This window comes from Zosterops lateralis (assembly GCF_965231275.1).
Source record: "Zosterops lateralis genome assembly, chromosome: 14".
NCBI lineage: Eukaryota > Metazoa > Chordata > Aves > Passeriformes > Zosteropidae > Zosterops > Zosterops lateralis.
In genome coordinates, this window is record NC_139774.1 from 16,473,252 (window position 1) to 16,498,090 (window position 24,839).

Consider the following 24,839-nt stretch of genomic DNA (forward strand, 5'->3'; position numbering starts at 1 on the left):
ATCCCCCGGTGCAGCTGGCCTGGAGAAAAGGCTCAATGGAAACGGAGAGTTTATTTGCATTAATGGTCCTTACGTGCTGCTCTGAGGCTGAGGGCATGGAGCATTTCAATGTCAGTGATTATGGCAGCCACAAGTCCTTGTAACTCTTCGACAAATCTCAGTCCTGCTTGGGAAAGGGAAACACCAGAATGAGGTTTTTTGAAGCGATGTGTTGCTCTGGAAACCTGAGCTGTTTTTATCCTCTCTGAGGGGCAGAATTGTCTTGGAAGTGAGGAACGAATGGGGAGGAACTGGGGGCAAGGAGACCCAGCCAGGTTTTTTAATCTGTGGGGAATACACTGGGATCTTTGCTGTGCAGAGGGATCAGTGAGGATCTCACACAGAGCCCTGGAGTGGCCTCCAGCAGCACCCACTGCCACAGGAGGGTTCTGGGGTCTCCTGGGTTGCCCTTTGTCACCTTGGACCCTATTTCTATATGAATTTAGTAAATCTAAGCAGAGCCCAGCCACCCCAGAGAACATGAGGGTTTGGTTCACATCTCTGCTCCTCTCCTCCCATCTCGGGGTCTCCAGCTGTGTTCATTCCTCCCAGACCAGTCTTTCCAGCCTCATGCGTTGCATATTTTAACGCTCTCTCCTCTTTCTGGTGCACACTGCCTGTTTCTAGAAAACAATAAATCACAGAAATAAATATTTTAATCCCTGACTGACAATCGCCAAGCGTTTAGATTCGGAAAATATTCAGCCTTCCAACCTAGTGCTGATCACTTCCAACCTAGCATTCCTCAGAAACCATTTGTGGAGTTGCTTTAAGAGCCGTCAGCTGCTCGCTCCTCTCAGCTCTTGGTCACCTCCCAAAAACTCCCTGATGGACTCTGAGAAGATAAAGTGAGCTGAGCAGACCTCTGCTCTCCTCAGGCTTAAGCTTCACTTTCTAAAGAAGGCAACAGTTTTGCAGGACCACAATACATCAAGTCAGGGGCAGGGGTTTGCTTTTGCCGGTGTTACGGGCTCGTGTGTGCTGCACATGCAGCTGATTAGTGAGAGCACAGCCCCAAAATCCCCTCTCGGAGCTACAGCGAGAGAGTGGCTGAGCGATCATTCCTGACAAGATGTTTTTATCTTCAGCCAGTAGCCAAAAAGTTCCAACCAACGAGTTCTGCACGATGACTTTCAAATCCACGGCGTCTCTGGCTCGGGAGTCGGGAGTGACACGAGCCAGGACTTGGGTGTCGAGCCCGTGGAAGAGCTGAGGAGGAGCTGTGCCATTTCCAGGGCTCCTCATCCATCATGCAGCTGTGCTTTCATCGCTTGCACTGAAGGATTTAAGCAGGGATTATGGCATGAACCCTGCCTCTCCTCCATCCCGCTCGCTCTGTCTCTCATTAACCAGCTCTAAGAATTTCTTACTCGAGTTGCAGACTCATTGACCCAGATTCCCTAATAATACAGGCAAGAGGAGATTTTTTTTTTTTTCCTCCTCTCCGTGCTTAATCGCTGGCTTCTGTGTATACTTAGTGCTATTTATATGCAGGGGGACTAAAAGCCTGTCATAAAGATGGGGCCAAGTTTGCAGCAAAATTCCTGCGTGCCCAGGGCGAGAGGCACAGCAGGAGAGAGGCAGAGGTGACTGTGGGTGGGTCCTTGCAGACCCAGCAGGAGGATTTTTTTGAGGAGGTGAGTATGGTTGGATGTGCCCATCCTTGCAGACCCAGCAGGAGGATTTTTTTGGGGGGAGATGAGTGTGGATGGATATGCCCATCCTTGCAGACCCAGCCAGGACAATTTTTTGGGGAAGGTATGCGTGGATGTGCCCATCCTTGCAGACCCAGTTGGAGGATTTTTTTGGGGAGGTGAGTGTGGATGGATGTGCCATCCATACAGACCCAGCAGGAGATTTTTCTTCCCTGGTTTCAACAATATTGGTTCAGCTCAGGGCTCCTCACTTTGCTCTGGAAATGCCTCTTCATCAAAGTCATGCCCTGGCTTTCTTTGTGGTGTATTTGACATCCTCAACCACCAGAAGCAAAGCCAAGCAGCAAGTCCGGGAGAATATTCCTGCCTGGCTCTCCTCACCCTTTGGGGCTCTTCTAGGTCGTGGAGGATTTGCCATCAGCATTTTCCATCCTGGGAGCAGAGCTTCTGTCGTGGTTTATTTTCTGCCCTGAGCCAGCTGGTGGTTCCTGGGAAGGGAACACAGCAGAGTTTCAGCTGCACTCCCCATCTTTTGGCTTCAGTGCTGCTGCCACGAGGAGATTTTGGGATAACCGGGAGAGTTAAGGCTTGGTCTTGGCTTTCCTTTCCTGTTCTTTTCTGGGATGAGATTTGGTGTGAGCTCCTCACTGCAAGAAAAGGATTTAAGCTGAAAGGAGCAGCAATGCAGGAGATCTTTTCCTGAGGATATGGTGGGAGATGGGAGGTAGAGCAGACCTGGAAATTCCTGCAAAGTCCTGCTGGAGTTGCCTTTGCTGGTTCAAGAAAAAAGATCAGAACTAAAGGATTTTGCCTAATGCTGTTGGCAAATACCTCTCTGTTTTCATGGAGGAACACCTCCAAGTCCAGAATAAATATGTCATTAGCCCCTGCTGTAAAGAAAATGGATTTTAGCTTTTTTTTTTTTTTTTTAAATCCCCCATAAAATGTTTGATTTCAAGCATTAGAGGGTTTTTTGTGGAGATAGACACAACTTGATTTTGTGAGTTAAAGAGTCAATCCCCCTTCTCTGCCAGGGATTTTTCTGAACTGTTCTGCAATGAGAAATGATGCATGTCTGGAGATATTTGCATTGAGAGTTACCTCAGTGCCACAACACAGCTTCTTTTAATGAAAAAAAGTGACTTTTGTCTGTCTTTTCTCCTCCCCTCCTTCACAAGTGTTTCTTCAAGAATTTCACCTTTCCTGTAATTCATCTCAGGCTCTTCAGTGTGCCCTTAACACCTCAATTTCTGTGTCACTCTCTTGCAAACGAACCTTTTCTGAATTCCCTGGAAGTTTGTTTCAGGTTAGAAGACCAGGCAAGAGAGACATTACATCAGAACAGGCCCCCAGACTGGTCATGCAAACCCTAGGAATTTACACAGGGGGGGATTTTATTAATTGACTTTTCCACTGTTTGAGCCAGCAGGACATTCAGAAATGAGGCAGATTTTTTTTTTTTTTTTTTTTTTGTTGTAGGATTTGGTAGCCCAGCTTTCCAAATCCACACCACTGAGTGTGGAATAGGCCACCCCAGTGCTTCCCACAGAGCTCCCTGACACATTTTTAAGAAAAAAAAAGAAAGAAATGTCTAGACAGCTGACTAAATTTATATGTGAGCAGATTTGTATCTCTCGTCCTCAGAAGATAAGATCACATTGGAGCAAAATCCTGTTTGGTGTTGCTGGGGATGTTTGGTATCTGCAGTAACAGCCTCCCCTGCCTCTTCCAGCCTCCCAGTGGCTCCAGCAGTGGTGATGAGGACTCTGAGGATGTGCTTTGGCTGGAGCACACTGGGATTGACTGGTGGTGATGAGGACTCTGAGGATGTGCTTTGGCTGGAGCACACTGGGATTGACTGGTGGTGATGAGGACTCTGAGGATGTGCTTTGGCTGGAGCACACTGGGATTGACTGGGACTGGGCTGTTTCCACCAGCTCAATGTGAGCTCACCTTTCTTGTCCCCACCTGTTGGGCTTTTCCTGTCACAGAGCAAAAACCACCCGCCCCATCTGCAGAGACCTTGTTCAGTGTCCAACAGCAGCTGCAGCCACCTGAGTATCTGCTGGGATGGGAAGAGGTTCCAGTGCTGCAGATAAGGCAGAGCCCACACAGATAAGCCATGAGTGTGTTCAGTGGATTCCCTTTCTCTGAGCACCAGGCTCCAGAGATGGATCTCAGGCTGCTGCCTCTCAGCCTCTCCCCTGAGCTTTTCAGCCTCTCCTCTGAACATTTCAGCCTCTCTGAACCTTCCAGCCTGTCCTCTGAACCTTTCAGCCCCTCTGAACCTTCCAGCCTGTCCTCTGAACCTTTCAGCCTTTCTCTGGCCAAGGGCAGACCATGCTCTGTGTCTGCTGTGAGCTGTGGATGGTCCCAGTAATTTCCCCTCTCTGTACCCACTACACGGCCCTGTTTAGCACCAAACTGCCCCTTGGCATCCCATGGATTTACTTGGGAAAAGCCCTCAGGAAAAGGCTGTGGGATCCAGGGAATGTGTTTGGTGCAGACCATGGATTTACCGGTGACGCGTGAGGATGGCAGAGCTCTCCTCCTCCTCCTCCTCCTCCTGTCAGGCTGCTCTCACTGTAGCTCTGGTCTCCTCCAACATTATTCCCTTCTCCCCCATTTTAGGGGTATTATTCCTGCCTGGCTTGTCAGGGCAAGTGAACACAGGATGGATCTGGCTCGAGGTCACTCCCCAGCTGAGCAGCTCCTCCACCCCACACCCCTGGGGGAGCAGCAGCCTCAGACAGGGGAGGGCTCTGGAGCTGAATTTTGTCTGCTGCTGTCAGTGGGATTACAGTGCCACAGCAAAACCCGGGGCTGTGAACAAATGGGTGAAAAAAAAAAAAAAAAAAAGTTTATTTTTAGAACTGGAACCATGATAAATATGTGGAATTTGTCCAGGGTCTGCCTGCTGTACCTTTTTGAAATGCAAAGTGCATGTCTGTTAAAATGCCTCTCCAAAGGTCAGCATAACCTCTGGAATGAGTGTTCTGGCCTTTTGGAGAGCAGGTGAAGCTTCAGATGAGAACACAGGCCCCCCATAACCCAAATCTGCCTCAGCGTCATCTGACACCACAAGGATGGGATGGAAATGCTGCCCTGCCAAAAGGTTTCTTCTTCAGGTTTCAGTGAGGAGCCTCAGACCATTCCTCACCTTTCAGTTCAGCTTTTTCCTTCCACTTTCCTGCCTTTTATATTTGCTCCTGCGTTTGAGGGACGTGCTGTGAGTGTCATGTTTGAAACATGAGAGAGTGGGGATGAAAAACTGAAAAATCTGGAATAAAAAGAGGGATGGAACCTCAGTGGGTTTGTGTCCCCTGTGATGATGCAGCCAGGCTGGCAGGGCTCAGAGATTGAAGTGTTTTGAGAACCTGTGTTTGGAGTTATGGTGTTACTCTCTTTTAGACAGGGAAACGAGGCAGAAAGAGAAGAAATTACTTGCTCCCAAGTGGTGTAGGAATCTCAACAGCTGAAAAAAAAAAAATAAATAAAAAAGGAGTTGGCGTAGCTCTTCACTGCCTGTCAGGCACCTTGGAGTAAGGTGGCACTTGTGCCACGAGCTTGGCTGGCGTCATCATCCCATTTTTTGGGTGGGGATGCACAGACAGGAGAGGAGATCCTTTGGAGCAATAACAGAGGGAGAGGAGATCCTTTGGAGCAATAACACAGAGGGACCTGAGCGAGATCCAAACTGTGGAAGCCGAGCTGCAAATTAGGGCAATTCAAAGGCACGATTGAAAGGCACAAACATCCTGTTGAGTTTGAGAGGAGAGTCGCCGTCAGCACCTAATGAGTAAAACACATGGCCCAACTCAACCCCGGGCGTGTTCCAGTGGGAAAACTCTGCCTTCCCTGCCTCGGGTTGTGGCAGCCTTTATTCCACCGGCAGGTGTTCATGTGAAGAGGGGGAACAGCGTTATAAATAAATTATCCATTCATTTCCGTCGGGAGCTTTTCCTATTGTTTAGCCACAATATGCTTTCCTGGTTTTTTTTTGGTTTTTTTTTTTTTTTAAATACAAACAAAACAAAAAGCAGCCGACCCCGAGTCCCCTCTCTCTGGCAGGGTGGACCCAAAGCTGTGTTTGAAGTGGGTGCCAGTGTCCTCCTTGTCCTGTCACTCGTGCTGGTGGCACTGGCATTGCCACCTCAGTGCTCTGAGGGCCATGAGAAGAACCTGCCTCCATCACATCCCTCACAGGAGCCTCTTCTCCATCAGGGGGGTGTGGGAGGGAGGCTGGTGCTGCACTGGGATTGGAAAAAAGGGGATTTTGGGAATAGCAGAGAACAGAACAAAATCTGTCTTCCCTCTTTCCTCCTCTTCACCAGTATGGGGACATTGAGGTCCTGGCACTCCCAACAACAGGGGGGTTGTTTTTAACTACTTTAGATACAAAAAGCAGCTCAGTGGGTTATAAAATGACATTTCTCTGCCTGGGGAGGCTGTTGCCCAGCCAGGCAGGGTGTGAAGGGGGCACTGAGCCCACCCACAGGAGACCCTTGGGATCTGTCCCAGCTCTGCTGGACCCACATCCCACCTGAACAGCACAAAGGATGTGTGAACAACATGGGAAAAGGGATGCTGTGTGGGGCGTCGGGCCAGGAGAGGCTTTACCCTGCTGGGTCCCTGCCTGGCCGTGCCCAGTCCAGGCTCCCTTTGCAGCAGCACCGTTTTTGGGGAGGGCTGGCAGGAGCAGCACCCACAGGAGCCACGGGTGGGCTGTGCTGGGAGCAGCCATTTCTGCATTTCGGCTCTTCAGCAGGCAAGGAATGGGATTTCTCCTGGAAATCCACACAGAAATACCCCTTCCTGTGCTGGGGCAGGCCTGGGGGATGCCTGGCTGGCAGTGCTGCTGTGCTGGGCAGGGGGATTGAACACCTGGGGAGGATTTTCCCTTCCTCATCTGCTCCAGGGCTCTTTTCCACAGCCCTGGCATGGAACTGGCACCCTCCCCTCACTGGCTGAGAGCGAGGATATATATTAATTCCCACTGGTGTTTGACAGGATTAACCATTGCACAACGACTGTCACAATGCAGGGCAAACCAAGAGACAAAACACCTTTTCATTGTTATTTATATCTCGCAGCAAACAGGAGCTTTTTTGCCTTCATAACCCTTTGGCTCCTGTTACAGCTGCCTGATTTGAAGGGCTGATCCTGTGCTCAGATCTTGCTGCAAGCTCTCTTCTCTTTGCTCAGTGCCCTAGTGCAGGTCCCAGCCTCTCTCTGCCCTGCCTGCTCTGGTTTTGCTTGCAAAAAAAAACCAAAAAAAAACCAAAAAAAAACCAAAAAAAAAAAAAAAAAAAAAAAAAAAGCTGCCACCACTGCAGCCCTCCTGCCAGCTCGCCCAGCTGAGCTCCCAAGATCTTCTGGTGGGTTTTTTTTTCCAAGAGAAAAATGACAGAAAATCCTTCCCAAAGCCTGGGGTTACACACAGGGAGGAAGCAGCTTGAAGGAAGGGCTTGGCAGGCGGCTGCTGAAGCTTCAAACGTGGCAAAAGGGTTCAGAATGGATGTGAGCGTGTGATGGGGTTTTATATTTAACATGATGGCTTTGGGCATTCGGGGTGTGTTCCATTTTTTTGCTTTAAAAATCTCCAAAGGCAGGTGCAGAGACAGGAGGAGAGGTGGAGTGGGTGGGGAATGGGGAGACCGAGTTCCCTGGAACACCGTGGTGGAGGTGGGACCAAGTCTCCATGTGCTCAGGGATATGCAAAACACATTGTCTGCACCTCAGAGAGCTTCTAGCTGAGGTTTAAGATTCAAAACTGAGCTTTTTTTTTTTAAATTTCTGCTCCATGCCTGTGTGAACTTCACTGTAGGCCCCAAATCTGCTTTTCTTGAAGTCAGTCTCGGAATTGCTATTGACTTTAAATGCTGCAAGATCTCACCCATCAGTTCTCCCATCTGTAGAACGAGGATGGCAGGATTCCTGTGCCATCTGCGATGCTGTGAAGCTGAAAACAATCATCATTTATAAAGGGCTTTGAGCTCAAATGCGAGGTTCTGGGTAGAGGCAAGGATGAAAGGTTCCTGAATGTGCCATCTGATACCTGAGCCAGGGGCTGGGTTGGAGGTTTAGGGAGAACAATCTGGTGTTGCAGAGGTGCTCCAGCTGCTGAATGTCTTGGATTATTTGTGTTGGTCAAAAGTTCCCGTTCATCATTATAAAATCAGGGCACAGAGGGGCTGGTGGCTGCACGTCCCACAGAAATCTCCTAAAAGCCACGCTCACCTCGAGCAAAAATCTGTGATTTTTGACAACCACAATCCTCAGAGCTCCTGTGTCTGGCCACCATGTGAGTTAGCAGCACGTGCACTGCAAGGAGGAAACTTGGTGTTGAGCTTTTCCCAGGGCAGTAGGAAGCATCTGATGGGAACAAAAGATGTTTCTTCCTCTCCAGCTTTGCTGGAGCAAAGCTTTGCTGGACACGTTTTTGCAGAGAGCTGGGACAGCAAAGAGCAGGAAGGACATTGAGATGCTTGAGTGTATCCAGAGGAGACAGCGAGGCTGGTGAGGGGCTTGGAACACAAACCCTGTGAGGAATGAGGGAGCTGGGGTTGGTTATCCTGGAGAAAAGGAGACTCAGGGGTGACCTGATCACTCTACAACTCCCTGAAAGGTGCCTGTGCTCAGGTGGGGTTGGTCTGTTTCTCCAGGCAGGAACTGACAGAACCAGAGGACACAGTCGTAAGCTGTGCCAAGGGAAATACAGGTTGGATATTAGGAAAAAGTATTTTACAGAAAGAGTGATAAAATATTGGAATGGTCTGGCCGGGAAGGTGGTGGAGTCACCATCCCTGGATGTGTTTAAAGCAGACTGGATGTGGCACTCACTGCCATGGTTTAGTTGAAGTGTCAGGGCACTGGTTGGACTCAATGATCTTGGAGGTGTCTTCCAATCCAGTCAATCTGTGTATTCTGTGAATTCTGTGAGTTCTGTGAGTTCTGTGCAGTTGTGGCTGTTTCAAGGTGAAATATTTCAGGTGCAAATCACACCCGGCTGAGCCAAGACCCTGCTTGGGCCGTGTCCTCCTGACCAGATGTGCTTTGTCCTTTTGCAGACATGAAAAAGGGATTTCATGGAAAGAGTGATAAAATACTGGAATGTCCTGCCTGGGGAGGTGGTGGGGTCACCATCCCTGGCTGTGTTTAAAAAACGTGGATATGGCACTCACTGCCATTGTTTAGTTGAGGTGTTAGAGTTGGGTTGGACTCAATGGTCTTGAAGGTCTCTTCCAACCTAGACATTTTGTGAATTCTGTGAATTCTGTAAATTCTGCAAGTTCTGTGAGTTCTGTGAATTCTGTGAGTTCTGTGAGTTCTATGAATTCTGTGAGGTTTTGGCTACGCACGCTCCGCTAAGGCAAAACATTTCCCATCTTAGCGGTGGCGGCGCAAACCACACCCGAAAATCCAAGCCCCACTAACCAAATATCTTTGTCTTTTCACAGACACGAGCCACCAGGCCCGCTCGGTGTCCAGCCGCCCCTACTACAGCCTGCCCAACAGCAGCCATGAGAGGCGCTCGGTGCTGGCCATCGCGGAGCCGCCGCGCTTCCACTCGCAGGCCAAGGGCAAGAACGTGCGGCTGGACGCGCACTCGCGCAAGGCCACGCGCAGGAACAGCTTCTGCAACGGCGTCACCTTCACCAACAGGCCCATCCATCTCTACGAGAAGGTGCGCCTCAAGCTGGTGGCCGTGCACCATGGCTGGAGCGGCGCCCTGCGCTTCGGCTTCACCATCCACGACCCGTCGCAGATGAGCTCCGAGGAGATACCAAAGTACGCCTGCCCCGACCTCGTCACCCGGCCCGGGTACTGGGCCAAGGCTCTGCCGGAGAGGTTTGCTGTCAGGGACAATATCTTGGCCTTCTGGGTGGACAGGCACGGCAGAGTCTTCTACAGTATTAACGACGAGGAGCCCATCTTGTTTCACTGTGGTATTAAAGTCTCCGGGCCTCTCTGGGCCCTCATAGACGTCTATGGGATTACCCACGAAGTGCAAATTCTAGGTGAGTGTGTCTTTGGGCCTGTGGGATGCTTTTCTTTTTTCTTTTTCTTTTTCTTTTTCTTTTTTTTTTTCTTCTTTTTCTTTTTCTTTTCCTTTTTCTTTTTCTTTGTCTTTTTCTTTCAGTCTTAAGCTGCGTCAAGGGAAATACAGGTTGGATATTAGGAAGAAGTTTTTTACTGAAAGAGTAATTAAATACTGAAATAGTCTGCCCAGGGAGGTGGTGGAGTCACCATCCCTGGATGTGTTTAAAAGGAAACTGGATGTGGCACTTGATACCATGACCTAGTGAGGTGTCAGGGCTGGGTTGGACTCGATGGTCTTGAAGGTCTCTTCCAACCTACACATTCTGTGATTCTGGTTGGTCTTTCTGATCCCCTAGGAAAGATGCATGATCTGTGTGATTATTTGTATGGGACACTTAAGAAAATTAATTTGCTGTTGGTTTGGTACCTCCAATTAATCATTTTTTTCCTTCTGCCAGCAGTAGGGGTGCAGAAAGCAATCTATGCCAGAGATGGCACTGATGGAAAGTCCCAAGGCTGCACATTATGGGAAGGGATAAATGGGAATCTTTACCTGTAGCTCCACTGAGCTTTCTCTGAGCTGCTTTGGCATGATAAAACATGGAGCAAGGTCCCAGGGACTGAGGAGACAAAAAGTTGTGGCTTTGTCTATTCTTTCCCAGCTACCACTTACTCCAGTCCACTGGAAAACTACCAATAATTGCCCAAGAGTTTCCTGGAGCCCTTCCCCAGCCCTTCTCTCTGCTCTTGGCCGTGGTCCCACCCAGGCTGGCAGTTTGAGGGGCTCTGTTGGCATTGTGACCCTTCCCTGGCACAGGGACATCACTCAGAGCCCTGCAATCAGGTGGAGTCTGGCTGATTTACAGCCCCATCCTCAGGGAGAGCTGCAAGAGGGGACGAATCTGTCCCCACTAGCAAGCCCAGCTGATGGCCATGGAATGATCTTCCTTCCGTGGCTTTTACAGCACTGAAATTTCTCATGAATTCAGCTTTAGATGGAGCGTTTGAACTGGGCTGCACCACAGGGAACACTTTTAAAATCCAAGAGAGTTGCCCTTTCCTGGAGGCTCCTCGGAGCTGGTGGAGCTTTAACAGCCAAAGGCAGCTGCACCTGCCCCAGGGGATGGTGCTGCCAGCCTGGCAAGGAGCAGGCACCAGGGATGAGCTGTGGAATGGCGAGTCCAGAGGGCAGGCAGCTCCGTCACACATCCTCCTGAACGGTGCCAATTATCTCACAGGCGAGCAGGCCACACATAAACAACGGTTTTCCCTGTCTGCTGTGCCTCAAATGTGTAATTAAACCTCACCAGCAGCTTGTCCTGTAATTGCAGTTGCGACACACTCCAGGCTCTGGTGCTCATCACAGAGGAGAAGGAGTGTTTGCTGTAGGGGCCAAGGCAGCTGCTTCACCAGAGCTCTCCTTTCTCCTCATTAAATTGGAGTTTGAAAAATAAAATGCAGCTTCGTGCTGCTCCCCACCTCCAGTCCTGCCTGCAGCATCCAAGAGTTCCCAGTGAAAGACTCAGGTGTGAGCACGTGTACTCTGATGGGATTTTTTTTTTTTTTTTAATTTAAATACCAAACCCCACAAACTGTCCCAGGAATCAGGGCCATGCTCAGCCATCTGGGGCACCAGGGGAGCTGAACTCTTTGCTTGAAGATGTGCTTGTCTCTGCCTCGTCCTCCCAAAATGTTGCCAGTTGAGAAAGTTGTGAAATACAGCTCCAGTCTGAGGCACAGAATGCATCTTTCAGCATCACAGAATGGTTTGGGCTGGAAGGGATCTTAGAGATCATCTCATTCCAACCCCCTGCTACAGACAGGGACGCCTTCCACTATCCCAGGTTGTTCCAAGCCCCTTCCAACCCGGCCTTGGACACTTCCAGGGATGGGACATCCATCATGAATCTGGGATGTGTCTGACTCCTCTGTGGGAGCATTTGTTGCCACACAAGCTGTGCTGGGTGAGAAGGAGCTGCTCCAGACATCAGCCCACCCCAGTGACCTCTCCTGCCTGGGCTCCTGAGTGAGGCAGGTTCTGCTTTGCAGCTGCTGGGTGGATTTGGGCATTTTTTCCTTCTTTGCCAAAAGCCTGGGGATTCTTTCCTCCAAGGAGCAGGCAGTGCTGGTGCTGGGCTGCTTCACCCCTCTCCATCTCTGGGAAGAACAGGAGTCACCCACACAGACTCTTAAATTCCACCTGCTTTGACTTTGCTCAGTGCATTCAACCCTTCAGAGTGAGGTGTCCAGGCTGCCCCAGGCAAGGCTGGAGGTAGAAGGGAGAACATTCCCAAACTTTCCCACACCTTTACATCACCCCCAAGCCTGGCATGGCTCAAGTGAAAACCTGGGAAATTAATTAAGGATTAACATCCTGACTTTCTCTTTGCTGTGAAAAGGGAAAACAACCTTGTGCTGTAGAAGCTTTTGACACCTGCAGGAAGTAGCTTTTGTGACAAGCTCTCCATTGAAAACCTCTGCAGGGTTGTGAACACCCCTGGGATATGAGGCTTGAAATGACCTCTCTTGGACACACCTGTGCCTGGAAACAGGTGTAAGGCAGTGGCAGGGAGTGTGGAAAGAATATCCACTCATCCTTGAGTTCCTTCACCCAACACTTGTGGATTTGTCTCACACAAAATCTTGAGACAACAAAATATTGAGACTTTTTTTTTTTTTAATAGTGTAACCTCAGAGCTATCTGAGATCCTTCTCCTCAGAAAGCTGTAAGACCACACTGGTTTACAGCTTTTCCCAGTGCAGGGAACTCCCAGGTCACACAAGCACTTTGGAACACTTGTTTTTCCTTGGCTGGTGCCAAGACGCAGCCGCTCCCCTGCCTGCTCCACGCGTGACTCTGCACCAGGAGCTCTTCATTAGCGCCTGACCTGTGGCTGATTTTTCCTTTTGGAGCCTGCAGGCTGCAATAATAACTGTAAGCACAAAAAGCAGTCAGTTTTCTCTTGGCTAACTCCTCCGTGCCTGGCTTTTCTCTCACAGACAGCATGTTTGCAGAGACCATGACCACTGCCCGGCTCAGCACCGCCCGGCTCAGCACCTGCCTTCCCCAGAGCAACCACGACTCGGCCAACTTCAACAACAACGAGCTGGAGAACAACCAAGTGGTGGCCAAGATCGCCAACCTAAACCTCAGCCGGGTGCCAGGACTGGGGAACGACAACCACATCATCCCCTGCTGCCCCAACCGGCGGCAGCACGCCCAGGGAGTGCCGGCCTTCCTGGACACCGACCTGCGCTTCCACCCAACCCGCGGCCCCGACGTCACCTTCTCCCAGGACAGGATGGTGGCCTGCACCAACTGGCAGGAGAGCAATAGGACTTTGGTGTTTTCCGACCGGCCTTTGCACATCGGGGAGAGCCTCTTTGTGGAGGTTGGACACCTGGGGCTGCCCTACTACGGGGCGCTGTCGTTCGGCGTCACCTCCTGTGATCCGAGCACGTTGCGGACAAACGAGCTCCCGGCGGATCCGGACTTTCTGCTGGACCGCAAGGAGTACTGGGTGGTTTACCGGGCCTTCCCCGTCCTCAACAGCGGAGACATCCTCAGCTTCATGGTCCTGCCCAACGGAGAGGTGCACCACGGGGTCAACGGGGTCAGCCGGGGGATGCTCATGTGCGTGGACACCTCGCAGTCACTCTGGGTGTTTTTTACCATCCACGGCGTGATCAACCAGCTCAAAATCCTGGGTAAGAGCAGCCAAAGGAGAGCACCTGGCTGGGGGAAGTTTTCCTGGGTTGGAACCAGAGCTCTGGGTTTGCTCTCACACCGTGTTCAGTGATGTTTGCAAACAAGAGTGACAAAACACGGAACCTGTCACAGAGATGTGTGCAGCCTCTGTGATTCCCCCAGGAAAGGATGAGACTTGAGAGATAAAGCAAGAAGCAGGCAGGGAGGCAGGAATGGCTGTGAGGGGCATCTGTGTTTCAGTGGGTTTGATTTTAGAAGGGATTCTTTATGAACAGGGATGGTTGTGGGGGGCAGCTGTTTTTCAGTGGGTTTGATTTTAGGAGGGATTCTTCATTAACATCCTATTCCAGCCAACAGGTGTTAAACTTTTGCCTTGGTAAAGGTGATTATTTTTGTGAGCACAGCTCTGGTTTAAGCATGGACAGTATTTACTCCTGAAGCACTGCCCCAGCTCGGGGATCAGCTGGCACTTCTGGTCCATTGTTGGTGACCAGTTCCTTTCCTCCTGTCGAGGATTCCATCAGAAAAGCAGATGTAAATGACTTTGTAAAGCAGGTTTTCTTCATACAAAGCCTTTCCCAGCTGACAGTGTGACAGCCACAGCTGGAGCCCTCTGCTGTGGGGAGAGTGGGGCAAGTGGAAAGGCAAATATTGCATGACCTGGTGCTTGCTTCACTGTGAAGCTGAACAGGCATCAATCACACAAATGCATAACGAGGTCCAGACCCTGGGGTCACATCCAAAATCTTGTCCTGTATCATTACCAAGGGGCAGCATTAACTCAGCAGCTGGCCTTGCCCCAAAGCCCCCGTGCAGGTGGGGTGGGAACAGCTCATCAGGGGGGCTTAGAGGGGCTTTGGGGTGTCCCTGCATGGGCTCAGCTCTCTCCTGTGTCCCCAGGCACGGTGCAGTCCAGCCCAGTGACGGTGTCTCCCTCAGGATCCCCCGGTGGCTCCCAGTACGACAGTGACTCGGACATGGCCTTCAGCGTCAACCGCTCCTCGTCAGCCTCCGAGTCCTCGCTGGGTAAGGACAGCCAGCCCTCAGCCCCCGGGGGAGAGGGGATAACAGAAGGGATGGGAGGAGAACACAGTGCTGGAAAGGTTTTCATGGCCCAAAGGAGGGCTGGGCATTGGTATCAGCAGCAGTGTGGTCACTGGTCCCTGTGCTGGGCACTGCTGAGGCTGAGCCTCAAATCTTGTGTCCAAGTTCTGGGCCATTCATGACAAGAAGGACACAGAGGGGTTGGAGCATGTTCAGGGAAGGGAATGGAGCTGGGGAAGGGTCTGGAGCCCCAGGAGGGGCTGAGGGAGCTGGGAAGGGGCTGAGCCTGGAGAAAAGGAGGCTCAGGGGGGACCTTGTGGCTCTGCACAACTCCCTGACAGGAGGGGACAGCCGGGGGTGGGTCAGGCTCTGCTCCCAGGGAACAGGGACAGGAGGAGAGGAAACAGCAGCTAGTTGCACCTGGAAGGTGAATTTGAATATAATTTGAATATAAGAAATAATCTCATTATGGAAAGGGTGGTCAGCTATCAAACAAGCTGCCCAGGGAGGTGGTGGAATCACCATCCCTACAAGTGTTCAGAAAATGTGTAGACATGGCACCTGCCCCATGTGTAGAAAAGGGATAACACTATCCCAGAAAAGGGATAACAGGCCAGAACCTGCCCAGAGCTGTGACTGCTGCTGGTTGGAGTACACTGGGATTCATTTGACCAAAGATCCAGGCAACAATTAAGAAAGGAAGAACCTTAAAAACTGACCTAAGTGTATTACACAGCGCCCGCTTCACCCCATCTCGGTGACTATATCCTCCCTTCTTCCTCTTTTTCAGTGACAGCCCCCAGCTCCCCTTTGAGCCCCCCCATCTCTCCTGTCTTCTCCCCTCCGGAGCCATCGAGCAGCAAGAACGGGGAGTGCACCGTGTGCTTCGACAGCGAGGTGGACACGGTGATCTACACCTGCGGACACATGTGCCTCTGCAACACCTGCGGTCTTAAGCTGAAGAAGCAGCTCAACGCCTGCTGCCCCATCTGCCGACGGGTCATCAAGGATGTGATTAAAATCTACCGCCCGTAGAGCCCCCTGAGAGGGAACGGGGTGCAGCAGAGAAGGGGGAACGCCGCTAAGCAAAACCGCGCCTTTCCGTCCCTGCTTATGGGTTATCGTGCTGGTCAGTCGTTATCAAAGTGGCTCGTTATCTGTGTTTCCTTATTTGACTGGTAGGGCACAATTCAGGGAGCAAAGCTTGAGGGTCGTGTGGGGCCCCCCCGCAGGCACGGGATGCTCCTGGACCCGAGCCAGCTGCAAAAATGAGAAATTTCCTGTGCAAAGGCTCTTTTCTTTCTCCTCCTCCTCCCATTGTGGGGGAGGCTCGGGATGAGGAGGTTGCCACTTGGGCAGTGCCAGGTGCCACCCTAAACCCGACCCTAAAACCAGACAGCTCTGGGCTGCTGCCAGGGGCTTGGGCTGTGGTGGAGCAAAACTGGGATGAGGCCCAACAGAAGGGTTTAAAAGTGGACAGAACTGGTCTGGAAATGTCCTGTAAGGAGAACGAGCACAGGCCAAATAGTGGCACAGCCAGGTTGTCACTTATTAGGATTCCGTCCCCATGAACAGGCTCGTGGGGACATGGAGGAGCTGGTCTGGGCTAAGATAAAGCAGATTTTTCTTTCTGTGGCAGAACAGGGATTTCTGGCCGTGGAGGCTGAGAGCCAGGGAGCTGCCCTGGGGTAGCAGTGAGGACCAGGAGCCCACCCAGAGCCCAGGCAGCCCCTGCAGTGATGGAGCTGCGAGGGGCAGCTCAGGCTGCCTTCTAAAGCCATAAACTGCAGCCTGTGGATGACAGGGGTGTCGGGATGGGCACACTGCAGTCCTGGCCTGGGACACTGCAGTGATGGGGTTTGTCACCCCCAGGCACATCCCCTGCACTTTGCTCTGCCCGCCTGGCAGGTGGCACAGCTGCTGTCACCTTGTCCTGACTGTCACCTGTGCTGGACCTTCCCCTGCAGGCAGTGCCACAGCAGGGCTCAGCCCTCCTCCCGCCCCCCACGGGGATTTTTTGGGGGCTCTGGTGAGAAATTAATTCCTGACCCAGTTCCCTTCAGGCTCACCTTTATTTCTGGGGACTATCTGCTGATTTTACCTGTTCTTTCTCCAGCCTTTGCAGGTTTCCCAGCACAGCCCCCAGCTGCCTGCATGCTGAGTCTCAACTCTAGATTAGAGATCTCGTTGAGAAAAACAGGGACTATCTCACTTGGCTTTACTTAGGAGGAAAGAAAAAGGCTCTGAAGCTGAATTAGATGGGAATTGAAAGGTAAATGAGTTTTGGGTGTAATGTCAGCTACGGGCAGCACCTGATTGTGCAGCACCGGGGCTGGTGTGAGGAGCTCAGCATCCTCCTCCCTGCTGCTCCAGCAGGAGCTGTTCTCCAATCTCCATCCTCTGCCCATTGCACAGCCCCTATCCTGTCCTTCAGCCCGAGCCTGGAGAGTTTCCTGCTGGTCCAGGCTCATAAAGAGAGGGAAAAAATGGAGATGGGGGATGAGAGGAGCAGTGTCACTGCAGCTCGGTGACCTTGTGCTACCAAGTGTGTAAGAACAGCTTTTCAGAGAGGTGTGATTACCACATTTTAGTCTGGTAAAAGGGGAAAAATAGAATAATAACTGTTGTACACTCCAGGGGCTTCTAGAGGGAGCCTGAGGGATGTCTGGCTATTCCCTCTCTCCTCCAAGGCTGTGGGTATTCCCTCTCTCCTCCAAGGCTGTGGGTGTGTGGTGCTGCTGCCCAGGTGGTGGCTTGGCTGTGCCAGGGGAGCTGGGTTTGGGTACTGGCCTGTGCCAGCCTTGTGCCATCCCTGTGCCAGCCCTGTGCCAGCCCTGTGCCACACTGTCATGGAGCAGGGCACATCCAGGGAGGATGTGCCCTTTTTTGTTTTTATTTCCTTGGAGAGCTCATGAACATTTTTACTGAGTGTATCAATGAGAGCGAGACCTCTCAGCCATGGCCCTGCAGGAGGGCCCAGCAGGAGGGCCCAGCAGCTTTTCAGAGCCTTTTTTTTGGAGACCTGGCTGATGCCACTGGCTGTGCCACCACCCTCAGCAGAGCCACTGCACCTTTCACTCCCACCTTTCCCCCAGGGAGGAGCCAGGGCACATTCCCTGCATCTGGAGCTTTCCTGGACCTCCCAGCTGTCCTCCAGCCCAGGGAACACAGGCTTTGCATTCCCAGGGATCTCCCAGCCCCACCTTGGCAGATCCAGGTGGGCACAACAATGCCCAGGGTGTGTCAGCACCTGCCTGGGCACTGCCAGCCATGGGAAGCCTTTCCATGGGGAGGAAATCAAGGAAAACTGTCAGAATCCTCATCCTGGATCAGGTTTGGGCCATCCCTGGGGTTGCTGTCCCAGTTTCAGGGGTGCCCTTTGGTCACTTTGCAGAGTCCCCTTGCTCAGTGCCACCTCAGCAGGGTGGCTGCAGCCTGGGTGGATTTTATTTTATTTTATTTTTGGTGTAGCTCTGTTTTGTATTTTTAAGCCAGCAAGGAGAAACACCGAATCCAGCCCAGGAGCTGTTCAGGATACGTTGAGGAGGCTGAATTTTTTTTTTTTGTTGTAGCAGCCAAAACCAAGTTTGCAAGAAGGGGCAGCACCCAGTGAGGCCAGCAAGGGAAGAGAGTGGGATGGGAGAGCAGTGGACTTGTGGCCCTGCCTATCCAAGAGCAACAGGAATTTTCCAAAATAGGCCTCAATAAAAATAAAAATAAATATATATATATATATATATAAAGATTTCCAGGAAAAGGTAGCCTCTTACAGATTTCATTGTTAGTATTCGTATTGCTATTTTTTTTAAACAGTCCAATGATATATGATTTGTACAGAAGATCTGTTTGTGCCTTATAAGGGTGTCTGTGCACTTTTTATCCTTTTTAAAGCAACTTTTAAAAAGAAAAAAAAAAGGAAAAAAAAAAGAAAAGATGGGGGGGGGGGGGAAGAAAACCAACACAGATCAATGGTAGTTTTATAGAATTTTGTGTTCACTGAGAATTCTGCTTTACATAAATCTATATATATCTATATATATCTATATGTCTCTATATATAGATATATAGATTAGATATATATAGATATATGAGTGAAAAAGTGTTTATTTCCATGGATTTTCCCCTCCTCTCCTCCTTAACCTTTGTTTGAAAAATTTAAGAGGAAAAAAAAAAAAAATAAAAGGGAAAAAGGAAGAAAGGAAAGAGATGGGGGGGGAAAACTCTTTTTACCTCTCCCCCCTTTCTGAGGCAGTTCCTCTCTTGTCGTTACCTTTATGATTCAATACTGTGACCTGTATTATCTTGTGGAAGCTGAATCAGATTTTGGACCTCTGTATTAGGCTTTTCAAGCAAATTTTGGGGGGGCCTGGGGAGGGAGGGCATCGCACGAGGGAGGGAGCTGCACCTCTACATGTCAGTGCTCTATAGTGTTCAGTGCTGTGTGTTTTCCTTTCGTCCATTTACCTGTTTTCCATGAATATAATTTGAACTTGTTTATGAGACAAATAAACCTTTGGCTTGTACAGAGTGCTCTGGAGTGTTTCAAAGACTTTGAGACAGCCTTGATTTCATGCAAGGGGCAAAGGCTTCTAAAATTAAAAAAAAACAACAACAAAAAGACACTTTACAAACCTTTCCTGAGCTTTGCTTTGCTCCTGGGAGGTTTTGCTGGTTCATTTTAACCCTGCAAATCCTTGGAGGTTTGGGGGACAAGGGTGTATTTCAGGGCTGCAGAAGTGAAAGGATTTGGTGGTTTTCACAAAGAGCCCCAAATTTCTTATCCAACCTCAGGCAAGGCAGGTCCAGCCTGGGCCCCTCCTGTGCCCAGCCAGGGGTGATGCAGACACAACAGGAGGGTGGATTTTCATTTTTTTTTCCTTTTCCTTTTCCTGTTTCCTTCCCCTTTTCCTCTTCCCTTTCTTTTCCCCTCCCCTTTTCCCTTTCTTCTTTCCTTTTCCCTTTCCCCATTTCCTTTTCCTCTTGCCTTTTCCTTTCCCTTTTTCCTTTCCCCTTCCCTTTTTCCTTTCCCCTTCCCTTTTTCCTTTTCCTTTTTCTCTTCCCATCTTCTTTCTCCTTCCCCCCTTTCCCTTTTTCCTTTTCCTTTTTCTCTTTCCTTTTCCCTTTTTCCTTTCCCCCTTTCCCTTTTTCCTTTCTCCCTTTCCCTTTTTCCTTTTCCTTTTTCCTTTCCCCCTTTCCTCTTCCCTTTTCCTGTTTCCTTTTCCCTTTTCCTTCATGTGGAGTGGAAAAATTCATTCACAACTCCCCCCTGCCAGAGCTGAGCATTCACACAAACCCCTCACTCACTCTGGGTGCTGAAGGAGCCTGAAAATTTATGCCAAAATGCCCTTTTTAGACATTCTGCTGCCTCACTTCACACCCAGAGCTGATCCCTGGTCACCCAGAACCCCCAAAGCCCCTCAGGACTGGCAGTGCCTCCTTTTCTCTCTGCACTTCCCCAAAATCACCAAACTCTGCTGGGTTTGAGCTCACAGTAAAAACTTTCACACTCCCATTTGTTGGGATATAAATTCTGGGCACCAAGGAGCTGTCAGGGTCTCCCTGTACAGCTGGACAGACAGACAGACCCCCAACCAGCCCTGGACAGGAGAGCAGCACCCCAAATTGCACCCCAGAATTCCACCAGCCATACACAGGGGTTCACCAGGGTGCTTGAAACCAGTCAAGCAGTTTCGTTTTATTTCTTTAAAAAAAAAAAAAAAAAAAGGAAACAAAAGAAACAAAAATCCCCCCAAAAACCCAGCAAATAATAATATTAATAATAATAAAAAAAATCCATCCCTTAAAGGTGAAGGTATAGACAGGGCATGGACACAGCTACATCTACCTTCTGCTGCCCCCCACCCACCCAACAGTAATGGAGATTTATACACATTACAGAATATAGAGACACATGGACAAAGGAATGGCCTTGGGGAGCCTGGCAGGAGCTGGGGCTGGTGCCCACCCAGGACGTGCCCAGCCCTGCCTGACCCAAATCCCAACTCCTGGGCCCCCCTTGCCACAAACCCTGATCTCAGGGCTGCTCTGGGAGGCTGAGCTTGGCTCAGCCTGATTTTGGGGGGGCTTTTGGCCACTCTCCTCCTCCTCAGAGGTAGGCAGGGAGGTGCAGGGAGGAGAGGCAGCCTGGCTTGGGGCACAAATCAGGCAGGGGGACAAAGCCCTGCCAGCCCAGTGTCCCCTGGCATCTTCCCCCCAGGAGCTTGGCCAGCCCAGAGCCCCTTGGCAGAGAGGAGAAAAGGGGTAAGGCTGCAGGTGTGGGCACCTCCTGAGGGTGATCCCTCCCTCCTGGAAGCTCTTTGGGAAGGAGGGAGCGATCCTGTCAACACTCAGCGAGCCAAAATACAGTACTTGTGTCAGGGGAATGGAGCACCACCAGTTCCGAGGCTCAGGCTGGGAGGGGAGAGGGAAGAGCCCTGGTTTAGAAGTGAGGCCACACAAGGAGCACGGCTCTCTCTGAGCACAGCCAGGGCACACAGGGATGAAAAGGCCCTTCAGCAAAGGCAGAGCAAGGACACGGTGCCCTGGGAAAGGACACACACCCTGTGTCAAGAGCAGGGATGCAGGTCCAGCCCTTTCCCAGCTGGATTTGGCTGTGGAGCAGCTCTGGCTTAACTCATCCCAGCTCTGGTTTAACTCATCCTGTCCTCACTCCTTTCTGGAGAAGAAGGGATTGACTGGAGGGAGGCAGCGCTGTCTCAATTCACCCCGAAGCTCTCCCAGGAGCACATCAACACCTCCCGATGTGCCACACAAGGAGCTTTGTTATTGCACTGGAGCTTATTGCCAGCTCAGGTGAGTCAGCCCCAGCAGGGGCTGATGTGCCACCGGAGAAAACCGCAGGTGGGAGGGAGAGGAATCAGCCACACACCGGGGTGCATCAATTCCCACGGCTAAAAAAATTGAATTTTTGGCCTTTTGGATATGAGGATGGTGAGGAATTCTCTATCAGATGAATCTGCCCCATCACCCCCACCCCCAGAATGATCCTGGTCAGAGGCACCAATGTTTTATCTTTATGAAGACAGAGGGATTTTCAATTCCACATTCCCAGGATGGAAAATGCAGGACAGAGAAGGAAGTGAGCATCTGGGGGAGTGGAGAACGCCCCTTCAATTCAGCCAGCCTCAAATTAGAGGGAAAACTGTCATTATTTTCAGCAGCAAAACAATGTGGCTGCATTGCTCACACTCACAATCAGACCAGAGAGGGCAACAAGGGCTTGGTCAACACCAAACCTGGCCCTGCCTTGGCAGGAGGGGCTGGACTGGACCACCTCCAGAGCTCCATTTCCAGCCCCAAGAATTCAGTGACTCTGTGAAACCCACAGACATCCGGATTTAAAGCTCTTTCTGGAGAGAAATGTGGCCCTGAAGCTGCAAAGAGCCAAGGACAGAAAGGAAAGGAAAGAAAGCAGCAGTGGGGAACAACAGCTGATCCACACTCATCCTCCTGCTGGGATCAGCAGCACTGAGGGCAAGGCAGGAATGTCAGCATGGAAAAAAAAAAAAAAAATCCAGGCTCTGCTTGCCCAGGAGCCCCTCCAAGCCAAGCTGGCCCACACAGAGGACAAGCAGGAGGGGTGACAAACAAGGCAGGCAGCCCCTGAGCACCAGCCACGCCTCAGAACTGGTGGTGATGAGGAGCTTGAACTCCCCACATTGTGGATTGCACTTGATCATATCAGCACCGAGGGAAGGACCCGGCTCCTGGCTGCTGCCTGCCAGCCCGGGGAGCTCAGTGGGTCCTGGGAAGGGGTGGTCCCCTCCTAGTCCAACAGTCTGTGTGGGGAGGAGAGCAAAGCATCCCTTTTCTGGGTTTTTTTTTTGGAGTTGTTCTGGTCCTCTGCGCCTTGCATAGAATTCCTCAGCTCTGGAAGTAAAACCCCTCTGATGTTTGGTTGCAGTACTGCAGGGGAGAAGCCTGAGAGCTGTCCTGGACCAGCACAGACAGGACCTGTTAAATGAGGGTGTATTTTTCCCTATTTTTTTTTCCACCAGGAGGATGTTGAAGTTAACACTTGTCGTCGTAGAGCAGGGGAGGACCAAGGGATGATCCCTGTGCAGGGGGAGCACAACACAGCCCTTAACCAGAGCTACAGCAACCATTTTCCTCCTTTTTGCCACATTCCCCGTGGCTCTGCTACACTCCTGGGTGCCCTGCAACTCTTGACTGTGACCCTGAGCTTCAGGGAAAGGCAAATCCTTCTGTGATTTCCTTCACTGGTACCATTCCACCTGGCTGCTGCTGCTGCTGGATTTCTCTCCAATTCACCACAGAGGTGGCAAAAGGTCTCAAGGTCCATCTCCCCAGCACAGAGAACCACAGGAGCCAAATCCTCTTGGGGATTGTGACGAGGAGGGTGGGTGGGAGCACAGGGCTGGGGAGAGGAGGCCGAGCTGCTTCCTCCAGCTGGGGAGGTGTGGGATCCCAATTATTATCTTTTCTTCTAAAGCCAGGCCTTACAGAAAACCATAAATTAATCTGCTCATTAAATACTCAGGTGAGAGGCCAGGGAGGCTCCTCTGGACAAGGAGCAGCTACAGCTTCCTTCTCAGGTAATTGGAAGGGATCCAGCCCTCCCAGCACGGCCCCCCAGCCAGCACCTTGCAGAACCACCAGCCGCTGCTGTTCTTCTCACGAACTTCAAACAAAGTCCCTTCTCTGAAGCTGTTGGTCTCCTCGTCGCCTTCAAAATCCGCCACTGCCACGTAGAGAGCATCCCTGGAGATGTCCAGGCTGGAGGGTCTCTCCTTGGCCTCCCCTCTCTCCACGGCTTTGGAGATGACCTTTGGGTTCACGCTGCTCCTGGCTTTGGCTTCGTCTTGCAGGGAGGCAGAGAGGAAGGGCTTGGCTTTGGGAGGGACCAGCATGGGCCTCCCTGGCACTGCAGAGGGTCTGACCTCGGGGGCATCCCGTGCCCTGGGCTCGGCGGAGACAGGGACGGGGACAGGGACAGGAGCCCCCGTCTTCTTGGGAGGGGGTGGCCTGCGAGGTGGCACCACGGGGCGCTGAGGAGGGGTGTCCCTGCCACAGGGGGGGTTTGCAGGGCCCAGGGGACATTTGGGCAGTGCCTCTCTGGGGGAACCATCCAGCTTGGGCAGGGCTTTGCTCTCCAGCCCCGGCCGCTCCGGGAACTTCCCGCAAGGCTCCGAAGTCACCACGGCGTTGCTGAAGGAGCTTTCCCCAGCAGGAGAAAAGTCCTGCTCTGAGGGTTTCTCCGGGCACTTGGCAGGTCTCAGCTTGCTCCGCAGGCTGCAAATGTCCAGTTTGTCGTCGGCTGGGGGTGGGTCAGTCCGGGGGGACGCAGCGGGTTTGGGTCTGATCTGAGGTCTTGACTTCAAGAACGGGTTCTGGGCGACGGGCTCAGGTTTGTCCTCCACAGGCTCAGCTTTTGGCTTGGTTGGCTTGACAATGGGCCGGAGGTTTGGCTTCTTCACCTCCTTGGCCGACACCTTGTGTCCACATTCCAGCCCCATCTCGTTTTTCAGCTGGAAGAGTTTGCCCTTCTCCGGTTTGAGCTCCACCTTCTTGCCGTCCTTGGGGGCTGCTGCCTGCTTGGGTGGGATCATGGGCAAGATCATGCCCGGGGGTTTGGGGGGAGGCCTCTGCCTCTCGAGTAACTCTCCTTCTGATTTAATGATGGACTCTTTCCTGGGAGGGAGGCTGGGCTTCTCCTCCGTGTCGCGGTCCGAGATCTCCTCGTAGCCCCCGGCCAAGGACAGGTCAACGCTGTCGGGATTCTCCTTCCCCTTCCAGTCCTTGGCCCACCTCCCTGGGCAGTCCATGCCGTTGGGGGGAGCCTCTGGCAGAGGTCGGCAGGGCCCTGCCACCTCCTCACTGCCATCGGTGTCCCCCAGCCTCAGCTGGGCCAGCTCGTGGGGAAGGGGAGCCAGGAAATTGGGTCTGGAGGCGTTGCTGGTCTTCTTGTACTTATCAATGAAGGTGGCAGGGGCCCAGCCCTCCTTCTCCTCGATCTGGATGTACCACCAGCCACTCAGGTTCTTCTCAATAACCTGCCCAGGGGGGGAAAGGAGACCTCAGAGAGCTGCTCTGCACTCAGTGGTTTTGGCAGTGATGGCAGGGGTGACACACAGCCAAAAGCCATGGAATGCCAAGAGTGGCATCCTAAAGGGAAGGACACCCAGTGCTGGCTGCCAGGGAAGGGAGAGGGCTGAGGGAGAGCTGCTGAGCTGTGTCCATCCCTGCCAGAGCTCCCGGAGCTGGTGGTGGCCACAGCGTGGCACTGTTGGAGCAAACATGCAGCAGCGATCCCGAGTGGATCCTGCACTGCTCATCCTCTCTGCAGCTCCAGGAGCCGGGCTGGGGCC

At 51.7% G+C, this 24,839-nt stretch overlaps 2 protein-coding genes across 2 annotated transcripts in view; one reads left to right on the plus strand and one right to left on the minus strand.

Moving 5' to 3' along the window:
- NEURL1B (neuralized E3 ubiquitin protein ligase 1B) overlaps positions 1–19,020 on the plus strand; it is a 35,351-nt gene extending 16,331 nt beyond the window's left edge. Inside the window, exons 2-5 of the mRNA XM_083872099.1 lie at positions 9,155–9,715; positions 12,738–13,445; positions 14,347–14,472; positions 15,281–19,020. Of these exons, the coding sequence (XP_083728225.1) occupies positions 9,155–9,715; positions 12,738–13,445; positions 14,347–14,472; positions 15,281–15,525 (1,640 nt within the window). The 3' untranslated portion in view covers positions 15,526–19,020. The remainder of the gene's footprint in view (positions 1–9,154; positions 9,716–12,737; positions 13,446–14,346; positions 14,473–15,280) is intronic.
- Positions 18,372–24,839, minus strand: part of SH3PXD2B (SH3 and PX domains 2B) — a 78,388-nt gene continuing 71,920 nt past the window's right edge. Inside the window, exon 13 of the mRNA XM_083872096.1 lies at positions 18,372–24,524. Within this exon, the coding sequence (XP_083728222.1) occupies positions 23,049–24,524 (1,476 nt within the window). The 3' untranslated portion in view covers positions 18,372–23,048. The remainder of the gene's footprint in view (positions 24,525–24,839) is intronic.